Source organism: Astatotilapia calliptera, chromosome 18 (genome assembly GCF_964374335.1).
Source record: "Astatotilapia calliptera chromosome 18, fAstCal68.1, whole genome shotgun sequence".
In the NCBI taxonomy this organism is placed as follows: Eukaryota; Metazoa; Chordata; class Actinopteri; order Cichliformes; family Cichlidae; genus Astatotilapia; species Astatotilapia calliptera.
Genome location: NC_137439.1, coordinates 26,780,584 through 26,803,370, shown reverse-complemented (window position 1 = coordinate 26,803,370; position 22,787 = coordinate 26,780,584). Strand labels below are relative to the sequence as shown.

The 22,787-nt window shown below is 41.1% G+C and overlaps 2 protein-coding genes across 5 annotated transcripts; one reads left to right on the top strand and one right to left on the bottom strand.

Moving 5' to 3' along the window:
- Positions 1 to 1,304: 1,304 nt before the first annotated feature.
- LOC113009945 (angiopoietin-related protein 1-like) lies at positions 1,305 to 10,790 on the bottom strand. Of its 2 annotated transcripts, none has more exons than XM_026148647.2 (5): positions 10,544 to 10,790; positions 6,995 to 7,819; positions 5,101 to 5,294; positions 3,275 to 3,545; positions 1,305 to 2,469 (listed from the first exon to the last, which is right to left on the bottom strand). In XM_026148647.2, exons 2-5 carry the CDS (start codon positions 7,797 to 7,799, stop codon positions 2,282 to 2,284), a joined length of 1,458 nt encoding a protein of 485 aa, XP_026004432.1. In that variant the 5' UTR covers positions 7,800 to 7,819; positions 10,544 to 10,790; the 3' UTR covers positions 1,305 to 2,281. The 2 variants fall into 2 exon arrangements, with proteins under 2 accessions (XP_026004432.1, XP_026004433.1); XM_026148648.2 differs by having other exon boundaries at positions 6,995 to 7,791.
- A 2,278-nt stretch (positions 10,791 to 13,068) lies between these two features.
- On the top strand, positions 13,069 to 21,414 carry LOC113009941 (protein zyg-11 homolog). 3 transcript variants are annotated; one of them, XM_026148641.2, is made up of 14 exons: positions 13,070 to 13,309; positions 13,815 to 13,980; positions 14,237 to 15,036; positions 15,197 to 15,337; positions 16,843 to 17,019; positions 17,696 to 17,760; positions 18,054 to 18,153; positions 18,406 to 18,456; positions 18,857 to 19,015; positions 19,133 to 19,180; positions 19,317 to 19,517; positions 19,596 to 19,648; positions 20,576 to 20,673; positions 20,869 to 21,414. In XM_026148641.2, the coding sequence occupies exons 1-14, from the start codon at positions 13,307 to 13,309 to the stop codon at positions 21,048 to 21,050; spliced, it is 2,244 nt and encodes a 747-aa protein (XP_026004426.2). In that variant the 5' UTR covers positions 13,070 to 13,306; the 3' UTR covers positions 21,051 to 21,414. The 3 variants fall into 3 exon arrangements, with proteins under 3 accessions (XP_080148887.1, XP_026004426.2, XP_026004425.2); XM_026148640.2 differs by having other exon boundaries at positions 13,071 to 13,309; positions 18,854 to 19,015; XM_080292761.1 differs by lacking the exon at positions 16,843 to 17,019 and having other exon boundaries at positions 13,069 to 13,309; positions 18,854 to 19,015.
- The last annotated feature ends 1,373 nt before the right edge of the window (positions 21,415 to 22,787 follow it).

Sequence of the window (22,787 nt, the reverse complement as noted above, 5' to 3'; positions counted from 1 at the left end):
AACTCTCAGGAAACAGAGGTTTTGACGGTTATAATGAGACAGATTTATAGACATAAAGGCATTAAGAGCACTCTTTTGGACTGTCAAAGGGAGAACACAATGGTTGAAAAAGAAAGAAAAAGGATTCATGTGTTCCATGTGATCAAAGTTGTGCGCCTGGAGTTGATGACTTTGCTTGAAACCAGTCATCCACGGACACCACTTGAAGAGTGTGATGGTCTGGCTCATCAACACAAAGCCGACAGGGCCAGAAAGATTTAAGACAACTCTTATTAGTGTCAAATTCAAAGTGTTGCAAACTGGTCCAGGAATTCGCTGGAACTTTTGGATTTTGCATATCCTTCTTCTATTAAGTGTCATAGCACTTGTTTGAATCAGCCGTGGAAAACAACTTTTAACCAGCAAGACAGAACAGGACGAATAATTAATAAGTCAAGTAAACCTATTGAGTTGGTGAACAGATAAACCAGCCTATGGAAAGAGCTCTTTTGAAACCACTTGAACAAGAATGTCCCCTGAAGTGAACCCTAAATGTTCCCATTTAGTGACTGTTGGTTGTGTAATATTGTTCTGCCAAGCATCGTGACTCATCGGCTTTTATTGCTGTTTAATTTTAAGATTGTAATGCCTTTTTTTTTTATTAGCGGCTGCTTTTTTACATGTCCATAAACATGTTTCCATGTCCAGCTGGGTTTGACCCGTGTTCCTGGTTCATATTTCATGCTTTATAAAAGTTTTTAAAGACATGGGTGTGAAGGCCATTGTGGTGGGTGAGCACAACATGTGAGCCTATTTTCAGATCCGAGACTACAGGCTGCTTGGCTTTAATGTGTTGTTGTGGATACAACAACTGGCTATTTCTTCAAATGCATCCCCATCATTTTACATCCCTGCAACCCCCTCCTCTGGGATGGTTTTCCTTAAAAGGATGCTGCTCTCCATCTTTACCAGTGATTACAGGGTGGAGGGACTGGTGTCTTTGTTGAGGAGAGATTTTTTTTTAATTACAAAAACATACAGTTCAAGCACTTTTGTGTGGAAAGAATGTACATTTCTCTGTGTTTGAAAAAAAAAAAAAGGTCGTGCGGGTAGGGGGCTGGTTGGGTGGCTGGAAAAAATAACTTGGAAATTTGGACCCATTCCATCCCAGTTCATCTCCTCCTCCCCTTCCTTCCCTCTATTTCTCTCTCCATCTCCGTCTGGCTTTCAGAAATGTGTTTCTCGTTGTCTGTCCCCATGCCTATAACTTTCAACACGCTCGGCTGGCATATTCTTCATGCTCGAAAACCACTCAAAACAAAACGGAAATCCATCTTTTTTATTCCCCCTCCCAACAATGATTGTATTTCACAGAGTCATACTCAAGTTTAATCAACAGCCAAATGAGAAAAACATATAAAACAAATTTCCATACGTGTAAGCACACTTGGAGAATGATTGTCACGTACAGTGCAGGAAATTAGTCCTATTTTCTTCAGGATCATTTACTATTTCCCTCAGGACACCTGGCCCCTTTCACTGTAATGATAACTTAATTATACACATAAATTATCCTTTCTGGTCTTCTGCACTCAAAGTACTTTAACATGCAGTATACAGGTCATTTTAAGTGTAGGGATTAAAAATAAAATCGCCACTCTTTCCATGTAATCAAATGTATAAACTCCAACTCATTAATGTGTTGCTCTTTCACATCTGGAAGTGAATACAGAGCCCAGATAAATCTATAACGTAGTAACAAAATATCTTTTCCAGCTACCAGCAACTATAGGAAGTTAAATGCCGTATACGTGTGTTTCCTCCAGACGTTTATGTTGGCGAGGTAGGACGAGCTGCATTAAGAGCCTGCGATGCTAACCGTGGGAATGAAATCACAGCTGCTGAAGTTCCTTTATGATGTGGCTTCTCTGCCCCATGAAGTTATATACTAATAAGAAAACATTGTGGTTTCTTAATCAGAGAGACAGCTACCATTATTTTAGTGAAAAACGTAGGCATATACTCTTAATTCACCTTCTCGGTCATACACATTAGGTGGTTAAAGGAGCAGTATGGCTTCCTATGAGCAGTCATATAGGAATATGGTAAATCCATCTATGTTTGAGTCAGCTATGATATCAAAAGGAGAACAAGCAGAATCTGTGTCTTTTATAGCAGAGAGTTCAGGTCACTGTCTGACGATTGGTAAACTCCATCTTCAAGCTGGGCTCAATGTAGATGGAGTCAAGTTTGCCGTGGCCTACATAGCTGCCCCTTGACCAGCTTGGCTTATGCATTCTTCTCAATCTATGGGCCTGATCATCATGCGGACAGACTTCATTGAGTAGAAACCTCCGCCATAGTCGGCCCAGAAGATACCATCTTGGTATTTGCTACGGTAGACACCTCCGTTGTACCAGACACCGTTGAGATTGGTTTGGCCACATCCGTTGTACCACCAGCCTCCTTTATGGAAATGGGCACAATTACCTGCGAATGGGAAACAGAAGAATTGGTTATCATATTGGTTATTCTTCTCAGTGAGGTAATTGGCACTGCCCTAGAAAACATTACTATAATTTTAAAAAAACTATAAGTTTTTTTCCCTTTTTGTTCTGTTTTTGTCCTTTTGTTATCTTGAGATTAGCATTCTGTGTTGTGTATACACATATAACATAACATTGTATTGTATTTTGTTATCTTTTACGTCTGCCAATAATGATGGACAGAAAAAGTATTTCTAGCGATGGAACCCGGTCTTTATTTTTTCTATCAAGTGAGAAAAATTGACTGTGATAGTAAAGCTTTTCTGAAAGCGACAAATGGAGGACACCACGTGCTCATACAGCAGCCATGCCTTAAATCATACATTGCTTTCTAGTCTATTTTACAGTAATTATAACCATATTTATGAAATGAGCATCTTGCTGTGATATATTTTGAAACAAAGTATTGAGACTATAAATTAAATTAGGTGAAAATGTTTACTGAGGTAACTTTGTAAACTTGTAATCAGCTGCACTGCACCCAATTAGAAAGACTGCAAGTGTAAAGTACAGTTTTTTAGACCCATCCCATCTTTTACATATACCACTGATATGAACAAACTTGGCCTCGTGTCACAGTATGTTCCCTTTTGAATCTGTTAGTTGATTCTGATATGTTTTGACCAATCAAGAAGGACCACTTAGACTGCAGATTCCAATAATTTAATGGTCTCAATTATTCAAAGAGAAAATGTATATTTCAACACTTCAGAGAAGACTATGTGTGACAATCTCACAGTATTGTTTACCTGAGAAAGCATCTTTGTCTCGATCCAGAGTAGTGAACTGTTTGCCGTTGTGGCTGCTCAGAGAATCCCCAGCATTGCCCTGGTAGGTGCCCAGCCTCAGGCGGTAGCCTTCGCTCTCTGGCTCCAAGTGGAAGCTGCTGTACTGAGCGTAAACCTTCTTGCCCATCCAGTCCTCCAGCTCCACTAGCAGCTTGTAGTCCCCCTGCCTTCCGAGGCCGTAGATGCCTTCTAGGCCGAGCCAGTACTCTCCGTCTATGTTGCCAAAGCCGCTCTGAGTCAAAGGAAGATTAAAAGGAAAGTTACAAAAAAGATCACAGAAAACAATGTACACTGTTTGTTCTGCGGTTACCCGTGGAGTTTAGAAACATGAGGATTATTTAGGAAAATAAAAAGGAGTTGTGGGCGATGATGAGTGACTGTCAGGGGAACAAATAAGAAAGGTCTTTCTCATGACATGATTCTGCAGAAAAGTGAAAATTAAAAAGGAAAAAAAAAATACATTGAGATATACGGATACAATACTGCATTTGAAATTCCTGAGGAAGACATGCTGTAGAGTTTATGCTGGAAAAGCCATCTGTCTTCAAAATTCTCCTTCATTGCAGGCTGAGGGTCGCAGATGCCAACAGACTTAATAAACTGATCCGTAAGGCCAGCAATGTTGTGGGGATGGAGCTGGACTCCCTCAAGGTGGTGTCGGAGAGGCGGATGCTGTCCAAGATAAAGATAATGTTGGATAACACCTCCCACCCACTCCATGACATGCTGGTCAGTCACAGGAGCTCGTTCAGTGAGAGACTGAGATTACCGAAAAGCACCACTGAACGACACAGGAAATCATTCCTGCCTGTGGCCATCTCCCTGTACAACGCATCCACTTAACACACTGTTTGCTGCTACAGCTACACATGTTTCTTTTCCAACTATTTATTTATAAGTGACTTATGTATGTATGTATGTATGTATATATATGTATATATTGTACTATTCTTAGTTAGCGTATTGTCTGTCTTGTCTTAATGTTGGTTTAAAATGGAGCACTGTAACAAAAAATAATTTCCCCCAGGGATCAATAAAGTATTCTGATTCTGATTCTGATTGCTCCTACCCCACAGCAACGATCTCTTGGATCATTGCTAATAGTGAAACTGGCCTGGCCACTTGTGTTGAAAAACCACCAGCCATCTATGTCTGGCTACATGCCGCCAGAACACTTCACTTGGTAAAAGAGGTTGAGGTTTGTGATTGCGGATTAGTTCGGGGAGCCAGCAAATGATGAATGATGTAGGCTTTGAGTTTGAGGCCTCCTCTGTGGTGTGTGTATGTGTGTGTGGCTTTGTGGGAGAGTACAGAGGTAAATCAGTGTTGGAAATTGCAATTTAGACTCCAGCCTTGACCTGGTTGAATGGAACTCCGGATTGCAGAGGCTGCCAGCAATGATGTACTCAATCTCAGTCTCACTGTGCTTTGATGTGGTGTAGTACTAACCATCCACCCAGGAAGGTGCTGTAGTAGAAGCAGTTTGGAAAGAATTTGGCTCCAGCTGAGCTGTGGAACATACCTTCCTAGTGGGACAGCTAATGTTTCATAATGGGAAAATAAAAAAGGATCTCCAACAAATGGTGCTGCTGACATATCTTACAGTAAGTGAATACATGAAGATTCAGGCTCAGGGAATTGTTTCAAACACCCCAGTGGTTCCTCTAGATGGAACGTATAACAGCACATTGTTATCTCTGGATAGGCCAAGTATTTATTTGACAGCACTTTTAAAAGAAGAAAAGAGGGGGAAAGAGATGGGGCAGAGGAAGTGCAATTGTCATCACCTTGTAGTTTTCCCAGTTCCTGAAGAAGTTAACTGAACCATCCCTTCTGCTCTGGATGACAGTCCAGCCACCGTTGTCTATGTCCTGTTCACACCAGGCCTGCACTGGCCTCTCAGCTTCATCTGGTCTGATTAGGTACATGCCACTAGTGCTGTAGCCAGCCTCCTGTGCTGCAAGACAGTCTCTGAATGGGCCTGAGGGAAAAGAGAATAAGAGAAGATACAGTTGATAAAAGTAAGAGAGAACTAAAAAATCTAGCTCTATCAAGAAAGTAGAGAGCTGAACAAACATTCTACATTTTTGTAGGAAAAAATAATCAGATTTACTAAAAATACATTTGTATATGCTTATAAAAATCAAAGACCTGAGACAAAAATCTGAAGGTGAGGTTTGTTAGGCTTTTTGAATTGTTAAGGAAACGGATGCTAGGCTAGTTAGCTTTTACCAGTACTGTTTACTATTAGATTCAGCCAGTAACTTATTTATGCTACATAAGAAACTGAATTGGACTTTAGAGCATTCAGTTCTTTTTTTCAATGCACAAAATTAGTAATAAACAAAACAAAACCCAAAAGAAATCAAATATGCTTCAGCTTAGATTAACAAACTATCCTCAAGTTAGCCTAACCTAGCTAAGATGTAGTTAGCGTGGACTACTTTTTATATAGACCAAAAGTAGCACTACCTTAATCCGTGCTATCAGTAAAAACTGTTCTGTTGAGTTTATGAATACTGAATACAACATGATGCTAATTTTGTAAGTATGGCCCTGTTTGATATTGACAAGATTGCAAAGTGTAAATGCTCAGCTTGAGGCTTTAAAAAGACTTCACAAATCACTGGGTAACATTGCAGGCTTCTTTCTTTTTTTATCCTGTTTTGTAGGTAAGTGGTTTCAAATGTTACATTTTCACAAAGCACACTTCTCTAGAGAACAAAAGGTCAATTTTGACCAAACCTATCATCCGACCGCAATTGGGTTTCATAGGGCAGATTAAATTAGAGCACTGAGACAACGAGTTTACATTACAAGGAACGAAATGTCTGACAGAAAATGAAATATGCGGGGAAAAACAGTAAACACGAAAAAAAAGTCACACAAGCACACAGAGTAATATAAAACACATGTATTGTAGGTCTGCAAAGTTAAATACAGAGCAGTAGAAGAAAATTGGCCTATTAAGTCACTTTAATAAGAAATAACTTTCCCTCATTTGAAGTAATAAAAAAGTAGATATCTTATTAACCTTTCTTTAATAATGTCTGCCCTTTCGCAAGCTAATTTAACATTGTAAATTTTTTCATTGTTGGCAGGTGTAGAAGTGAGTTTACAGAAAGGATGAGGAAGTCGCTCACATTATGATAATAAGGTAAAGGTATAGTCCATTCACTTATATAACAGAATTACCTCTACTTTGTGGTTTGGACGGCGCCTGTAATGCCAGCCTGAGTTTTGTCTGCACTTCACATGCAGTTGCAGTTTTATGAAGGATCTTTTGCACACAGCTGCACTGAAGTTCAACACACTGTATTATTCTTGGGTGAAGGTAATTGAACTATCTGAGGGAGATCTGTTGATGAGCAAAATCTCACTGCTTAGGACTTTCTTTGTTCTACTTTAGGTTGCATGCCTCTATTCAGACATTAGCGCATTTTTATTTCCATCCTGGTTTGTGTTCCTTCTGTTGAGGTGCGAGCTGAATTTACAAAATCTTTAACCTTTAGAAGTTGGGACACTGGCCCACCTGCAGCTGTGTTCAAAATTTTGGATTATTATTTTGTTGTGGTTGGCCTGTGAAGGCTGCTCTACATTTTACCATGACTGTGTTGGATATTTGGGACTGAAGCAGGGATTAAATGAATGGATTTGTGGATGGATGAGTAACTCTCTAACCTTCTGCGCTGAAGTTTCTCTGTGGAGGTTTCTGGGCTTCCAGGGTACCGCTTGTGGGTGACGGACCGGAACGAGAGCCTCGTTCCCGTGCAAACCTCTGGATTTCGTTGGTGAAACGTGGCACATTGACTGGAATGTTCTCAGGCACCACCTGCACCAGTGGAGGTCCAAGAGGTGGATGCTCATGCCTACGACTATACACCTGCATACAGCGCTCTTCCAGTGCTCCTATAACCACTGACTGGTTATTCACTATTGCTGACAGGGCTGCATATTTGGCCTCCAGTTCCCTGTAGCGGGATGCCAGGCGCAGCGACTCGGTGGTGGCGTTGAGGATGCGTGTCTCCAGCTGAGCCAGCTCCAGCGAGTTGTCCCTCTTCCGGATGATCTCATGAAGCAGCTGCATGTAGAGCTGGGTCACTCGGGAGTTCATGTTTCTGCTCTCTTTCCTCAACAGCTTCATCTCATTCACCAAGTTGCCATCGACGTCCACCACCAGCTTCAAAGTTTCCATCTCCCGACGCTGCTTAGACAGCAGGTCGCGCACCGAGGCCACATCCAGGCGTGTCACTCGATCCTTGTCGGTTGAATAACCACGGGTGGCACAGATGGGGCCTGTGATCTTCTGCTCGGGGACCAGGAAGGTGTAAGAGCACTTTTTGTTTTCTCCATTGGCCTCTGGGGCCCTTCTCATCCGGGAGAGGATGGGGTTCTTGGTAAAGGCTTGACTGTTGCTCCAGAGGGACAGACCAAGCAGAATAAATACGGTCCACATTCCAGGTCCCATGGTGTTTCCTCTATGCATTATCAAAAAAACATACAGATCTATGAAAAGGAAAGAGAAACGCATTGCATACATAAGGAATTAGGTTGGTGTTATTCTAGAGTTTTCCATGACCTGCAGCTCCTTGCGAATTCCCTGCCACAGATCTGGACATCAGTGGGTGCCTGCTTCTAAAAGGACTTTGGTAGCATCAAAATAAACTGACTCCACTAGAGTTGGTTCAGATATTTATCTTTATCACTCATCTCTTTCCATTTGATCATCTTTCTAACAGGCAGACTACAAGAAAACTAAAGTTTTGCAAAGGCTCTCTTTTTTCCTTTGAATCTGTTTAATCCACTGCGGCTGCAAAACTTAGTCAAAAAGCACCAATAACTAAATAGTTTTTACAAAAGTGAAAATTGAGATACACCTGTTTTCACGTACTAAGCTGTTTGTTCATCAACAGGAATCTGTGTATTTAAAATCTCCTATTCTAAATACATTCCCCTCGTGGGTTCTCTTTCTTACCACATTTGTATGTCTGGGCGGGTGTGAACAAGTGCTGAGATCTGTTTTTAATATTTCAGTAGACCTCATGGCTCAGACCTTCTGCAAATCTCCCCTATAGTCTTTCACCATACCAGCACCAGCTTATGTGGATAAAACAGAGGAATCTGACAAAAGATTTAACTCCAAGTAAAAAAATTAAATTAAATTAAAATATACTTGAGAGAAAACTGCGTTACTGTGGTCATGGAGGATGCTGAATGTGCTATCTTATAGGGAAGCATCCAGTGGCAGTCTGTGTTTCATGAGGTGCAGACATTTTTAGTCCGGTAATGAGCAAAGAAAGCAGCAGGTGGTAGTCATTGGGCTTCTCTGACTCACTTTAACTTCTGCCTGGCTGCTAGAAAGCAGATACATTTGAGTTTTGGTGACAAATAAAATAAATTGGCGTGTTTGATGAAGAGCAGCGTTTAAAAGAAAGGGGGGGGGGGGGGGGGAGGGGGGAGGGGAGATTCCTGGGTTATGAGTAATGTTTTCTGGAGTCTATTTTTGGGAAGAAAGCTGGTGTTTTGATCTTATTGGTTTTGACAGCGCAACGAAAAGAAGCAGGGGTGGGCGCATGCTAAGTGAAAGATCCCTCCTTCTCATATTCAGTAACATGGCTTGGCTCTGGAAGTGGAGCAATAACGGCGAGCCAGCGTCGGGCTGACTTTGGCAGTCAAGCCAAATCCAACCAGAAGGCAGTCTGGTGGATGAGTTGAAGCTGAACCTTCAGCTGACACTTCTGACAGGCGCATGATATGAACTGCATCACGCTGATGCTCTGAAACACATCTGCTGAGGATTTTTACAGATGCCCACGAAGGCAGAAATTAATGATCGCGAGGCAGAGACAGCAGGGGCATTGAATCATTTCTGTGGCCTTAACTTGATGTTTAGTTGCATTGAAGAGCCCTGACCACAGTAAACGGGACCGATCCCAGAGCATTACCTAAGCTCAGAATGCTCCGGTAGCAGAATAGTACCCTTTTATCATCCTTGCAGGGAAAAAAACATGCTCGCCTCAAGGGAAAGTTTTTTGTGTTCTCATGAAGCACAAAGACTCATTGATAGAAGTAAAGCTTTGGCTTGTTTTAGCTTTTACATATGGAACTAGCTTCTGTTTATTTGGCATAGATCACAAACCATATGATGGGAAAGGAAAAGGCGCTTTAATGAAAGTGGCCCATGTGTCGGGCTTCAAAAACACCTTGGCACAGGCAGTCAGTTATTATTACTCAGAGAGTGCATTTTTCCTGTCTTTCTGTAGTCACCGGTCATCCCTCCCTTCAATAGCTAAGGCTCAGCAATTGGCCCATCTGTATGTCTCCAACGCCACAATATGAATCTCACAGGCTCTGGTCTGACAGGAGTGACAGTGTTTACATAGAGGCTCCTCAGCCGCAGCTGTGAATCTCATCTGCAGTTATTACCACCAGGTTTCTCTCTGTCGTTCACACCCTGCTGGTCTTCATCAACTCGGCCACAGCATTCATTTTTCCCTCCCTCTTTTTTTCACTTATTAAAAGGGTATTTTCACCTCTACGTTCCTTGGTCAGAGCCAGACCTGACCAGATCCAGCCACCTCATCTATATTAATATAGTCCTTTGCAACCAGACAGGTCAAACTTTGCGGTGGCTGGTTTTCCCCAGTGGAGAAGGGATCTAGGAGGACTCTGCCAAATGGCCCACTAACTCTAAGTGGCACCACTGTGTGCTGGTAAGCTCCTCGATTAAAGGATTTTCTTTTATATATCTGCGAACACAGCGTACGAGTCCCTACGGTCCCATCAAACTGGTTATACCAACATACAGAATATATTATTGCAAATCACATATCCCTCCTTTTTATCCCACTCAAACTTTGTTGTGGCTTTTGCTCGGAGCCAGCAGATTTCTTTCAGGATTAGACCACAAGTTATTCCGACGGTGCCACTGATTAAGTCTGTCTGCTAAAGAGACAACATTAAACATGAACATTAAACATGGTGAATGGGGCCAAGTGGTTCACATCAGACATATTTCCTTTAGGAGATTAACAGTCCTTCCACGGATCCTTCTAAAGCCATCAGAAGAAGGTTTATACTCAGTACATTGCATTTAGATCTGTGTTTTGCATTCATCAAAGATCTACAGATTCAATAATGCGCATATAGTTCAAAAATATACATACTGTCACATCAGTTTCTGAAACTTCACATGCCACTCTGAGCTCTTAAAACAGGCAAAAGTCTAACCTGTGTCAGTGAGATCAATCAGTGGTCCAAGAGCTGCAGGTAGAACCCAGCTCGGTGTCTCACGCGTGCCTCCTCTGCTGGTTCTCCATTCCCATCTCCTCACTCCCAGTCTCCCTCTGACTTTGTTCTCATTGAGATTAACGGCCTGCACACTATGCTATGGCACCAGCAGAAACTGTCAACTGGAAGAGGACACTGGAGGGTGGTCCATATACAGAACGAGAGGGGCTGATGGTGTGATTTTTTTTTCCTCCTGTAGTCTGAGTGGAGGCTTTGGCCCTGCCTTCCTCCTCTGATGTCAGTTTGGGTAAAAGACTCCTCCTAATATAAAGTTTCACCACAAAGTGATGAATGCACTTGGCTGTGAGTCAGTTACTGGTGAAGGCACATGCAAAAAACAATCTTTCTGCCATCTTTTAAATCCTAACAAGATCTGGTTTGCAGGGTTAGTCAGTCTCCTACACACGCAATATGCCAGTCAGGCTTGAAAGCTGATGGACTTTTTTCTTTTCTCCCTCTCACTCACATATTCATCTGTCAGTTTCATTCACCTAACTACTTCTCACAGTCTGCTTACTCCACGCAAATCTGTTTCCTATCAACTCGAATCTAATGACTGAGTGATTCTGGCGATCCAGCTCTAGCATAATAATACGAGGTCTGTTTTTTTGGATGCGAGTGCTTCTCTCGTGTTTACTCCCTATATGGGATGTGTGTTCCTCCAGAGGCAATCCAAGAGCTATTGGCAGCTGTGCTTATTTGGTATGAGGATAATATGCACAGGGCTTTTCAAACAAAAAAGAACGCCCCTCAGCTAAATGTTTTGGACCGGAGAGGAAGCACAGGCTTTGAAGCATGGGGATTCTCTGTGTGGGGAGGCATACTTCAGCATGTGGGAGGACAGTATTGTTTCTGAGCAATCAAGACAGGATTCATATTGTAGAAATGTGTCTGTGTAGAAGTGTGTGGGTGCTCGTGTGTGACGCACACATGTGTGAGGGCATATGTTTGTTTGTGCGTGATCGACATAGTGAGTCTCACTGCAGTGGGTGAAACTGAAAAATTACAGCAAACAGGAATGAAAAATCTTTATTTTTAAAAATGTTTTTGAAATCTGAAAATCTGATTTCAGTCGCCTTGAGGCGACTTTTGTTGTGATTTGGCGCTATATAAATAAAATTGAATTGAATTGAATTGAATTGAAAAGGAAAGGAAAAAGCTTTTTTAATAAACAAAAATGTAAATCTTTAATTTGTAAATAAATTGTTTTAGCCTTGGTAATACCAGATTTCTGAGCAAGTAAAATCATATCAATGAATAAAACTAACAAATTCTAAATTTGTTCATTATTTTGAAATAATTTTGCAGTAAGTCTGAAGACGTCAAAGTGACTTTACTACTTTTCAAAATAAAAAGAATTATTCAAATATATTATGAAAACAGACATTACTCTTTGAGCAAAATGCTCCTCATAATTTTCCCGTTTCTCTGAGTTAACATGATGTTTTACTTCAGACTCCACAGTGGTTACCAAACTTTTTCTAACACGTGCCATTTCAGAAGCTGAAAAAATGTCCTGCAGAATCAATAATTTAAGACCCATATTCCATTATTATTATCAACCTTTAACAATAAAACATGGCAAGCATAATAACATCTGCAAACTCTTTTAAACTCTAAACAAATCACCTGGTCTTCCATGCTCCACCTGAAGTGGCTCACTGCTCAAATTTCTGAAAACCAAGTATATGTAAAGTGTATATTCTGGAGGCACATAATGGAGTTTGATCCTTTGTATCTGTGGATAATTTCTGTGAAAGTTCACTTTGAACTTTGAGACTTAAGCTGTCATTGTGGTAAAAAAGATAAAATCCACCCCTCTCTGTGAGCCCCTCCTTGTGGCCGAACTACTCTACTACCACCCAGTTTCACCTTCGCAAATACCATAATTGTACCAGTTTATTCTGAATGAAGATATGAAGATGCATGAAAGCAGATAAAAACAAAAACACAATAACAAAAATCCCAGATAAACTAAAAGAATATATTTCTTAATCTGCGGAGTAAAAGAACTGACAGACTCCACAAAAATATCCATATTTTTTATCAGAATTAGTAACTGGTTTATGTGTTTGTGTGTAAGCATATGCTTTCTGGCTATGTAAATGTGGGAGGCCAAAAAGTAATAGATAGCTATTTTATATTATTTACATGTTCATATTCCTATCCAGCAAGAAACATGAGAGGCACTTTGGGTTGCCCCAAGACCGAAAGAAGGTAAGGGGGAAATACTGGTCTAGTGGAAAGTTGGAGAATACCTATGCGATGAAATCAAAGGGAGAGGGAAAAATATATTTATTTTTTGTATTTTTTAAGACCCAGTCCACAGTAATCGTAACACTTAAAGTCACCATCCAAGTCTCACTATTTAGAATCTATGCAATACCTCCAAAGACACTTCTCTAAGCTTGTAATTGATACAGCGTTTAATCCCCTACAATCACAGACACTGCGCCAAGCCCTCGGTGACGTCATGCGGCTTGACCAATCACAAGCTGGACATTGACAGTTGACACTTGTGGTTTGACGTCTGGCGAAAAACTGTAGCGACTTTAATCTAAACAGAGGAGCGGTTGATTAGCTGTCATTCGTTTAAGGGGAAGGAAATGAATAAATAATCAGAGTAACATGGTTTAAAAAGCAGGTGAACGAAGTGTTGCTGTTACTTTTTTCATTTTTCCTACGGACTTCTCACTTTCAAGCATGGTGAGTTTGACCCCATTCCCTTTCATGTAATGTCGCCAGGGTTTTATTTTCGTGCACATCGACTCTGTGACAAGCACTCGGCTGTTGTGTAGAGCCGTAGAAGCAACAGTTGTTATTGTCCACTTTGCCCTCCAGAAAGCGGTGGGGTCGAGGCGATTTAAACAGGCTTTGCTCGTGAGCGGAGACTCATCTGTGGCGGATAAAATTAGACTAAGGTTAGAGATCCGTGTCTCTGTAGATCCGCTGAGGCCTGAGGAAGACCACACAGACAACTGGAGGGTCTATGTAGGCTTAAATGCAATTAGAATAAACTGAAACCTCTTAATATGACATTTACATCACAGAATTATCACATATAATAAAACTTGCGCTGTTGTATTTTGGCCAGATCACATGGAATATTATGTAAAGTTTTCCCTCTAATTTGAGTCGAGTGAGCATATGAGCATATACTTCTTCTGTAGTGTGTGTGTGATTATTGTGATACATGGTGATGTTCTTGCAGGATGCGGAGGGCCCCCCGACGCTTTGTGACCTCTGCTTGGCTCAGGTGTGCCAGAGCTTGAGCTCTCTGTGCAGCATGCGAGCAGACGGCTCCATGAGCCTCATCTGGGCCCCGGTCTTCCCGCAGGAGACTGCTGACCAGCTTCTGAATCACATGGCAGCTAAAGGTAGGTCAGAAAATAAAACAGCTCTGCAAACATCAATTTTCTACCGCTACTGAGTGGTCGCAGTTGTTTGGCAAACTGAAGGAAAGAAAAATTATTCCAAAGCATTGAAGGTGAAATGATTTATTAGTTCGCAGTAAACAGAGGTTTCAGTTTGTCATATTGCAAGAGTAGGAAAGGTATATTCCACAAACATAAATATGGCTTAACCGATGCTTCTTTTTCCTACAATATCCCTATGTTTGTTTCTTCCCATAAGAGATACTGAATGACACAACTGTTGGGATTTTCCGAAGCTGCAAAGAACTCCGTCTGCGCCGAGCCTCCATTCAGAGCTGCCCACTGTCTGCAGAAGCTTTCCGCCTGGCTCTTTGCCCTCACCGGCTCCTGGAACTAGATGCCTCCTGGGTCTCTGGTGGTCTTACTGGGGCTGACATTGTCTCAGGCTTGGCCTCCAACCCAGAATGCAGATCCAGCCTGCAGAGGTTGTCCCTCAGCGGTTTACGTCTGGACTGGGAGTCTTTAGAGGCAAATGGTGGGATCCATGTTGGCTTCAGCTCCTTGCGGGGCCTTAGAATGTTAAACCTTGCCAACACAGACCTAAATGATGCTGCCCTTGAGGATATCTGCAATCTCCCTCACCTGGAGACGCTGGATATTTCTTGCAGTGCTATCTCTAAGCTCACTGCACTTCTTGAGTGCAAAAACACCCTGAGATCCCTTATTGCCCACAGGCAGCGGCACCTGGATATGTCCCCTGCCCAGCTGCTCTTTGTCTTTAGCCAGCTTCATGCTCTCAAGCATCTGGACTTTTCAGAGGACCACTTCTCTGTAGATGACAGCGATGGAAGAGATGGAGATGAGACAGTGCGGCAGCTTCTGGAGGGGAGTCCCCAGGTCCTCCCATCACTAGTTTCTTTAGATATCTCTGGTCGGAAGAGAATCAGTGAAGCTGCAATCAGAAGCTTTGTGGAATCCAGAAGTGGACTGGTCTTTTTGGGCCTGCTAGCCACTGGGGTTAGCTCCTGTGACTTCTTTTCTACACAGAAAAGCCTAAAAGTAAGAATCTTTTACTACCCAGGGAAAGCAATGGTAGAAATACAAGCCTGATTACTGCACAAGCTTCTCATTTATTTTTGACTTGAGGCTCTGTTTGTACTCTTTCTGAATTTTCCCACTGCATTTCCTCTCTCTGTAATGCTGCTGAATGTGTGTCCAGGTAACAGGAGAGGCTGATGAGAACCAGGTGTGTGAGGCACTCAGAAGGTACAGAGACCGCGAGTGTTTCATACGAGAGGCCCTTGTCCATCTCTACAGTCTAACCACTGACACTGACAAACCACAGCCAGATGTGCTGAAGGTGTTGTGGTCTGCATTGCTTCCCGACATGTCTTTAGTAAACCTGTGGAATGATTTGTTTGATTGGGTGGTAACAGAAAATCAGTTGGCTATTTTGTTCAGTTTAGGAGAAGCAAAAACTTACCATAAGTAAGATTTTACTGTAGTATCTCCCTTTGTTCTCCATTGTATGAGATCTTTTCCCTTGTTCATTAATTTCTTTTTAAAAAACAATACTGTCACTGAAACTAGCATTTCCTTTTTTTAACTAAGACCTTGCCAAGAGAAACAGCATATGCAGAGACCAATGCAAACATTCACACCATATCTCAAAGTACTAAAACATGATTTATTGAAATAAAGAAAAAAGTAATATAAATAATCTTTTTTTTCTCAAAAATCTTTGGTTCTTTGGTGTTTTAAACCACTTTCCTAATTTACAGCTTTAATGTCCTGTGAATTGTGGATATTGAAGAGAAGAGGTGGTGAGGCAGTTTAAATTACAGCTTTGATGTTAAATAGTACAGTCCAACTGTATAGATGAATTGGTTGAATAGAGCTGAGAATTGAACAAAAGAACATGCGGATTGGATATTGCTTTCATTACTTTTTCGAAAACACATGCTTGTGTAATAATGATCTACAAAATGATTCCCAAATGAGATACAGTACCACAGAGAGTACTTCTGCAAGATCCTTAAGTATAGCAAGATTAGCACAACTGCTAACACTGACCTAAAAAAAACAAAAAACAAAAATTGAATCAAAGAATTGGGTACAAAATTATATCATTAATATAAAAATTAGCTAAATGTATGTAAGCTATTTTAATTTTTTTGCTAAACCAAAGCGATAAAGAGTTGGAATGTAGGAGCTAGCTAAAAGTTTTAGTAAATATCTGTATAATAGTTTGGTGAAGTGTTACAGTTAAACTATAGGCTAATGTGGTTGAGTAAAATCAATTGGCTACATGAAATTCTTAATGCAAAGTTATGAAGTATTTAAATATGGCTAGCAGTTATATTCGTAGCATAGTGTGTAGCTAGCTATGATTAGCCGCTCGTGTTAGCTAGTCTTATTAGCTATTTATTTATAATTTTAGAGCTAGCTAAAGTTATGAATAAAAATTAATAAATAGTTTTGAAAAAAGTAACAGGTAAACTGTAGTTAAGATTATGAATTGAAAGTTTAAATTGCAATGTGAAAGTATGGATTAAAGTAACGTAAAGTTATTGGTCACTAAGTGTCAAGTGAAATGAATAGTTGTTACAATGAGTCGAACTCAGAGTAGTAGTGAATGGTTGACATTGTGAACTTATAGTGATGATGGTTAAAACAATTAGCTGATTACAGCTGAGAAATAAGCTGAAAGGGTTTATCGTTCAGTTTAAAATAAGTGCAAATGAACATTGGTGCTTTTTTTTTTATTTATTTTTTTTTATAAAAGACAGTGACAGTGCTCTGAGTATATTTCAGATAAAAAATGTTGGGCACCACTAATATAATGGATATTTTGTTGTCCTATAGCTGGTGGTGAGTGGTATGCAGAGGCACCCCACCTCCTTGCACATCCACCTGGTCGCCACAGCGTGTGTGTTCAACCTGACCACTCAGGACTTGGCACAGGCCATGCCCATCAGCTTGCTCAGCTCTACTGTCACCCAACTGTTAAACACCATGAAGAATTTCCCCAACCACCAGCAGGTCAGGAGTATGCTCAGTGCCTCAAAGGCTTTCACTCAGGATGTGGCATGTACTCTACTCGCCTTTGGGTTCACTACTAATATTAGGTGTTTTAGGAGTTTAAAAACTTGGCGTCTCTACTGGGATGGAAACTTGTTTTCCACAAAAGGTTTTTGTATTAATCTTCTGGTGAGAGTGTGTGTATGTGTGTGCACGCCAAAATTTCAGACTTATGATATCAACTTTTCCTCATTTTGCCTTCCCTACCTGCTGCCAGGTCATAGCCTCCTTTCCACTAGCAATGTGTGCTTCCCAGCAAGCATGGGTCAAAGTTGAAAGATGCTGAACCCGCAAATGCTCCTGAGCTGTGCATTTGCTTTGCGCAGCAGCAAAGTGCTGTTGCGTGGTGCAAGCTATTGAAGATAATGGATGCACTGAAAAACCATTATTTCAGGTAATGGATGGATTTCAGTGCATGCCCCATCCTTTGTGAAAGCCACCATCAGATTTTAGAATCATAATATCATGTATTTGTATACCAGCAAAAGGTGGCACTCAATGGTTTTGTTCTAGCTGAGTTGCTATTCACCAGAATCCAACTTAATTCCTGACAGAATTAAGACCTAATCCTGACTGTAGTTGTAGTTGCTCTATAATACCCCATACTTCAATTCATGAAGTGTTACCGTCTCTCCAGGTGCAAAAGAACTGTCTGCTGGCCCTCTGCAGTGACTACATCCTCCAGGAGGTTCCTTTTGACAAGTTAGTTTACTTTCCGTCAGTCGTAATATGATCTTTGAGTCCATTGGTCTGGCAGTAGCCAAAATAATCAGTGCACGCATAGAGTGGCAGTGTAGTGTTTTTCCATCAGATTGGAATCCAGCTGAGTTGTGTGGGTTTTTTTTTTTTTCTTTTCTGAAATGCAACTGCCAAAAGAAATAGTTCTTCCAGATGTTAAACCAAAGCAGTGAACTTTTCACAAGGTTTTGCTGTGCATCACTGGTGTATTTTTGTAATACTGTGTTCCTTATATCCACGCTGCTATCGTGCTTCAGGTATTTAGCGGCAATGCTGGTGATTAACTGGCTGAGCAGCCACGAGGATCCGACCCTGCAGAGGATGGCTGTGGCTGTCATCTCCATTCTGGTGGCCAAGGTCAAGACTTTTCTCGCTCGCTGTGCATTAGTCTGCTGCTGGAAAATAGTGGTGGCACCTTTTAATCCTACCTGTTGAGAGCTAACCCTTTGACACTTATTTCAGCGAGCGGCTTTATGCTTTCATTTAGTCCAGTTAAATGTGGACAATTTTCTTGTGGGATAAAAGTACCCTCTTGTTTTAGACTGACATTTAGAAGAATGGATAAAACACCCTTAAAAGAAGCACTCATCCATTTGTTTTTATGTGCAGTTGTCCACAGAGGAGATGGCACAATTCAGCAAGGATATCTTTATAATGAAGGTACATTAAGGCTCTCAGGGTACCGGCTTAGCACGGGTTTATTTCTAATTCTCTCCCTGTGTTTCTCTTTCCCTCACCGTCTTTCTCACCTGTCCATTTACAGTTACTTAATGCATACACGTCTCTACTCGATGCCCTTGTCATTCCATCGCTTAATGCACGCCTACGCCTCAATTTGCTCTTTCTCTGCTTCTCAGTCACTTCGTCTTGCTCTCCACACTTAGTTATCCTCTTTTGCTCTATGTCTAAAGCTACACATTAGTATGTTCCCGCTATGTGTACAATATTTCTCCTATATATTTATTTATTCTACAAAAAAAGTAATCTCCCATTTTCTCTCCCCCTCTGTGCTTTTCCACGGTGCCATATTTCCTCTTCTTGTTGTCTCTGTTAACAGCAGCTGCTGGCTATTGTGCAGCAGAAAGCCATGGTTGGAGTTGTCGACTCCACTCTGAAGTTTGCCCTGAGTGCTCTGTGGAACCTGACGGATGAAATGCCAGTAGCAGCGCGCAATTTCATTGAGTGCCGGGGCTTGGAGCTGTACGAGGAGGTTCTGGAGGTAAAGGAGACCAGAAAATAAAGCAATAGACACACTGATTAAAAATGAACGTCACAAAGAGAGACGTTAACATAAGAGTGTATGTTTCCTCTCATGCTGTTCCCTTTTGCTTTGCAGTCCTACTACACTGAACCTTCTATTCAGCAGAAAGTTCTTGGCCTTCTGGTGGGTAGTGTATATACTTTTAAATGAAGTCATCTGTAGGCAGCCGTAATCATACACAAAACAGTTCCTGTGTTATGCTTGCCTTTTATATTATGTTTTTGCAGTCACTGCTATAATTGGTCTCCCTGAATTGCAGAACAACATTGCTGAGGTGGAGGAGTTGCAGGCTGATCTGATGGAGGAGGACATTTTGGAGCACATTCTCAGCCTCTTGCAGGACTCTCAGGTGGATGTGGGGGTTCGCTACTTTGCAGGGGGGATACTGGCGCACCTTGCTTCCAGACCAGATGCCTGGACCCTGGAAAATGAGTTGCGCAGCACCGTACTGAAGCAGCTGGTGTGTGTGTGTGTTTTGAATGCTGCTCTTCATGTAAGATCTACCACATTTTGTGAATATGCCTTTCTGTCTCGGCAGCACGATTCCATCATGACGTGGACCCATCTTGAGAGGGAGATGGTGTCTTACAGGTGAGAGAATAGCAAAGACAGAACAGAAATATGTAAAGAGAGAATAAAACTAGTCTCAGTTTGACATCAGACATGAGCTACATGCTGAATAACACTTTATTTAAACAGTTTCCCCATTAATTAGGTTACACATGTTACATTCTCTTTAGATCACACAAAATTTGCACAGTTTTCACCAGTTTAATCAGTGGAATACAAGCCTGATCTTAAACACCATGGACAGTTCCTTTTAACAGTTTTTACCTCTCAGCCTGAAACACTTGGGGCATTAACTGGGTTAACCAGGTGGGCAGCAGTGATGATAACTCGAGAAAAGGTTCTCTGATAGCTTTGAATATCAGCAGCCTTGACCTCATGATTAAGGTAAGACTTCAAGGTCAGAGGTCAAGTTTAGTGAACACAGTAGCTTGAGAAGGAGGTCATGTAGGATCTTTTAAACCATGCCTATAGGTATATTTACTCAGGAAGGATATCATATAGGCTTCTCATATGACAGCACAGCTGCATCTACTGACAATCTCTGATACTTTTGGATTTTGCAACTTTAATATAATTCATGCATTGTTTTCTCAATGGTGCAGCTATACCAACGCCACTGTTTCAGCGTTTTAGATCAAATGACTTTTCCCCATTTGGCATTCATTAAATTTTCTTAGTGATAATAACCCTTCTGCTGTAGCTGTATGAATTTTCCAGCCAGGGCACAATTTGATAGCTGAAGTCTTAAAAGATGACCTGGTAATTATGTGTTATAAAACTTGTCTTTCCACTAGAATTCTACCACAATTGCTACAGAAAGCTCAGACATCACAAGAAAACGTCCTAAATGTGATTGAGAATCATTTTCTGCATCACCTTAGCTCACATACTCAGCTGGATTGCATCTGGGACAAACAAAAACTGGGTTATTTGATGTCCATGTTTCAGGTCGTTCCATCCTTTTTGCCCTCTGCTTCAAACTTGTCAGCCCGCAGGCGTGCAGCTGTGGGCAGTCTGGGCCATACATCTGGTCTGCACTCAAAACAGTAAGACACACACACAAACACAGCTGTGGGGATCCAAGGGCGGTTACACTATCGGCGTGATGGGTTGATCTGAAACAATTGTTTTATTCATGCAAAAATATGATCATATTTTATAGGCCGTTTGGTTTATTAATAGTCTTGAGCTCTATCCCTCCTTCATCTTTTTATCGCTTCTCCTCTCCTCAATCCATCCAGCTTCACACTACAGCAGCATGCTGGAGAAGGAAGGCCTGACTGAACTTCTGAAAGCTTTGGCTGCACATCCCAGCACACACAGTGACATTAAAGGACTATCAGACAGCGTCTTGAGCATGGTTGAGCAACATCAGATTCATGCGGGAGCGTTCAACAATCAGACGGCACCTCAACGCTCTTGACAGAAGTGTTAAAAAAAGAATTTTACTTGATTTGCTATCTTTGAGCTATATCTGAAATACGCTAGATATATAGTTGCAGAGAAAGCAGAGGCAGTATCAAGGTGCAGACACTTAATACTAATCATCTGGAAACATATAGAATAAACCACGTAATGCATAATATTTATTTCATATGGACAGTGTATTTGCTTGATGTAAAAAGTTATTTGTGTTATCTATTTTTTAAACTGTTTACTTACTTTGAAACCAGAGTTGCTGTTTACAGAGCGAATGTTCTACTTTGACATGTGCACTGTTTTTAGTCTACATTGATAATGGGCTGAACAGCATAGAAGCTTAATAAAATGAACTGCAGCTAAAAATGGATTGACTTAAGGTTTTAATTTCAAAACCTGTCACTAGGGGGTGCTTTAGTACTGTATTTTTTGGACTGTTTTGCCCTTAATGTGTATTTGTGTAAATTATTTAGGCACTAAATGTACAGATTCCAGGTCATCGTGTGATAAGTGGCTAGGTACCAGCAGGCTTAACCTGCTGTTTATCTGTTTTTCTCTCCTCTTCTTATTTTTCTGTTCTCTCGCACACTGTCGCTCTCTGGCTCTCTGAATTCATTATGTTTTATGTAATACAGCCGGAAGACAGAACTGCTTGTAGGCATCGAGAGTGTCTATTATAAATTGTTCTATTAATAATTCCTTTTGAGAAGTGAATTTAAAAAGCTCACGTGAATATTTGACTATTACCAGGCTGCTCAACTTTTTAAGTGTCAATTTGCTTCGATTCACCTGTTTAAAAAAGAAAATCCCAGCAGGCATTTAAAAGTATTTATTAAAAAATAAAATAATGTTGCATGTTGTGATTCAGCCAGGTTTCTCATTTCCTTGGAAGTGGTGGGTTATTCTGTACGCTTGAAAACGGGAACCAGATCTGATCCAGAGGCAGCATTTAACACAGACTCGCCTTCTAAACTTTAAACTCACAGTGGCAGCCCTGTGTTAAAAGTTTAAGTGCTAACAGCCAGAGAGGTGTGAAGTTCAAGTCATGAGAAGGGTGGAAAAACAGCACTTCCTTCGAGGGTTTTTATTACAGTTGTGCTGTTACTCGATAGCGTAGAACTCCACTTCCACACAGGAAAAGACGGCGTGTGATGAGTTAAAGTGACTGGAGAGAACCGAGCCAAAGGACAACAGCGCTGTGCACTGTTACAGGTCTAAAGTTTCTTTCTGTTGCTCGAGGAACCTATCAATATTTAAGTGACACGAGGAAGAAGCAGACAGAAGGATATCAAACGGACAAAAGCAAGGGGGAAAACATGGCAATGGTTTGTAAAAAAGAAGAAGAAAAAAAGCTGAGAAAGGGCCAACGAAAGTCTAATTTGGTTAATTAACAAGAAGTCAGTAAGAGGATTATTTATAAAGAGAGCTTCCTAAAGTGACTGATTATCTTTACTATTTGTAAGAAGTAAAGACGGAAAGGGGTTCATGATTCTTTTAAAAAGAAATTAACAGAAGTCAAATCCACAATTGAATGACTGTATTCACTGGGCTGACTGAATTAAAAATGGACGTGATTCTGTCAGGCAAAATTAGTGTATGTGATATATCACTGATGGTAGACTATAGTGTTTGCTAGATGTCAAGTGTTGAAATACAGAAATTCTGGAGTTTCAAAATTGACCCAGGTGTCTCCGAAGATTCGAGCCCAAGATTCTTCATTCAGGTGTCAAAGTTATGGAGC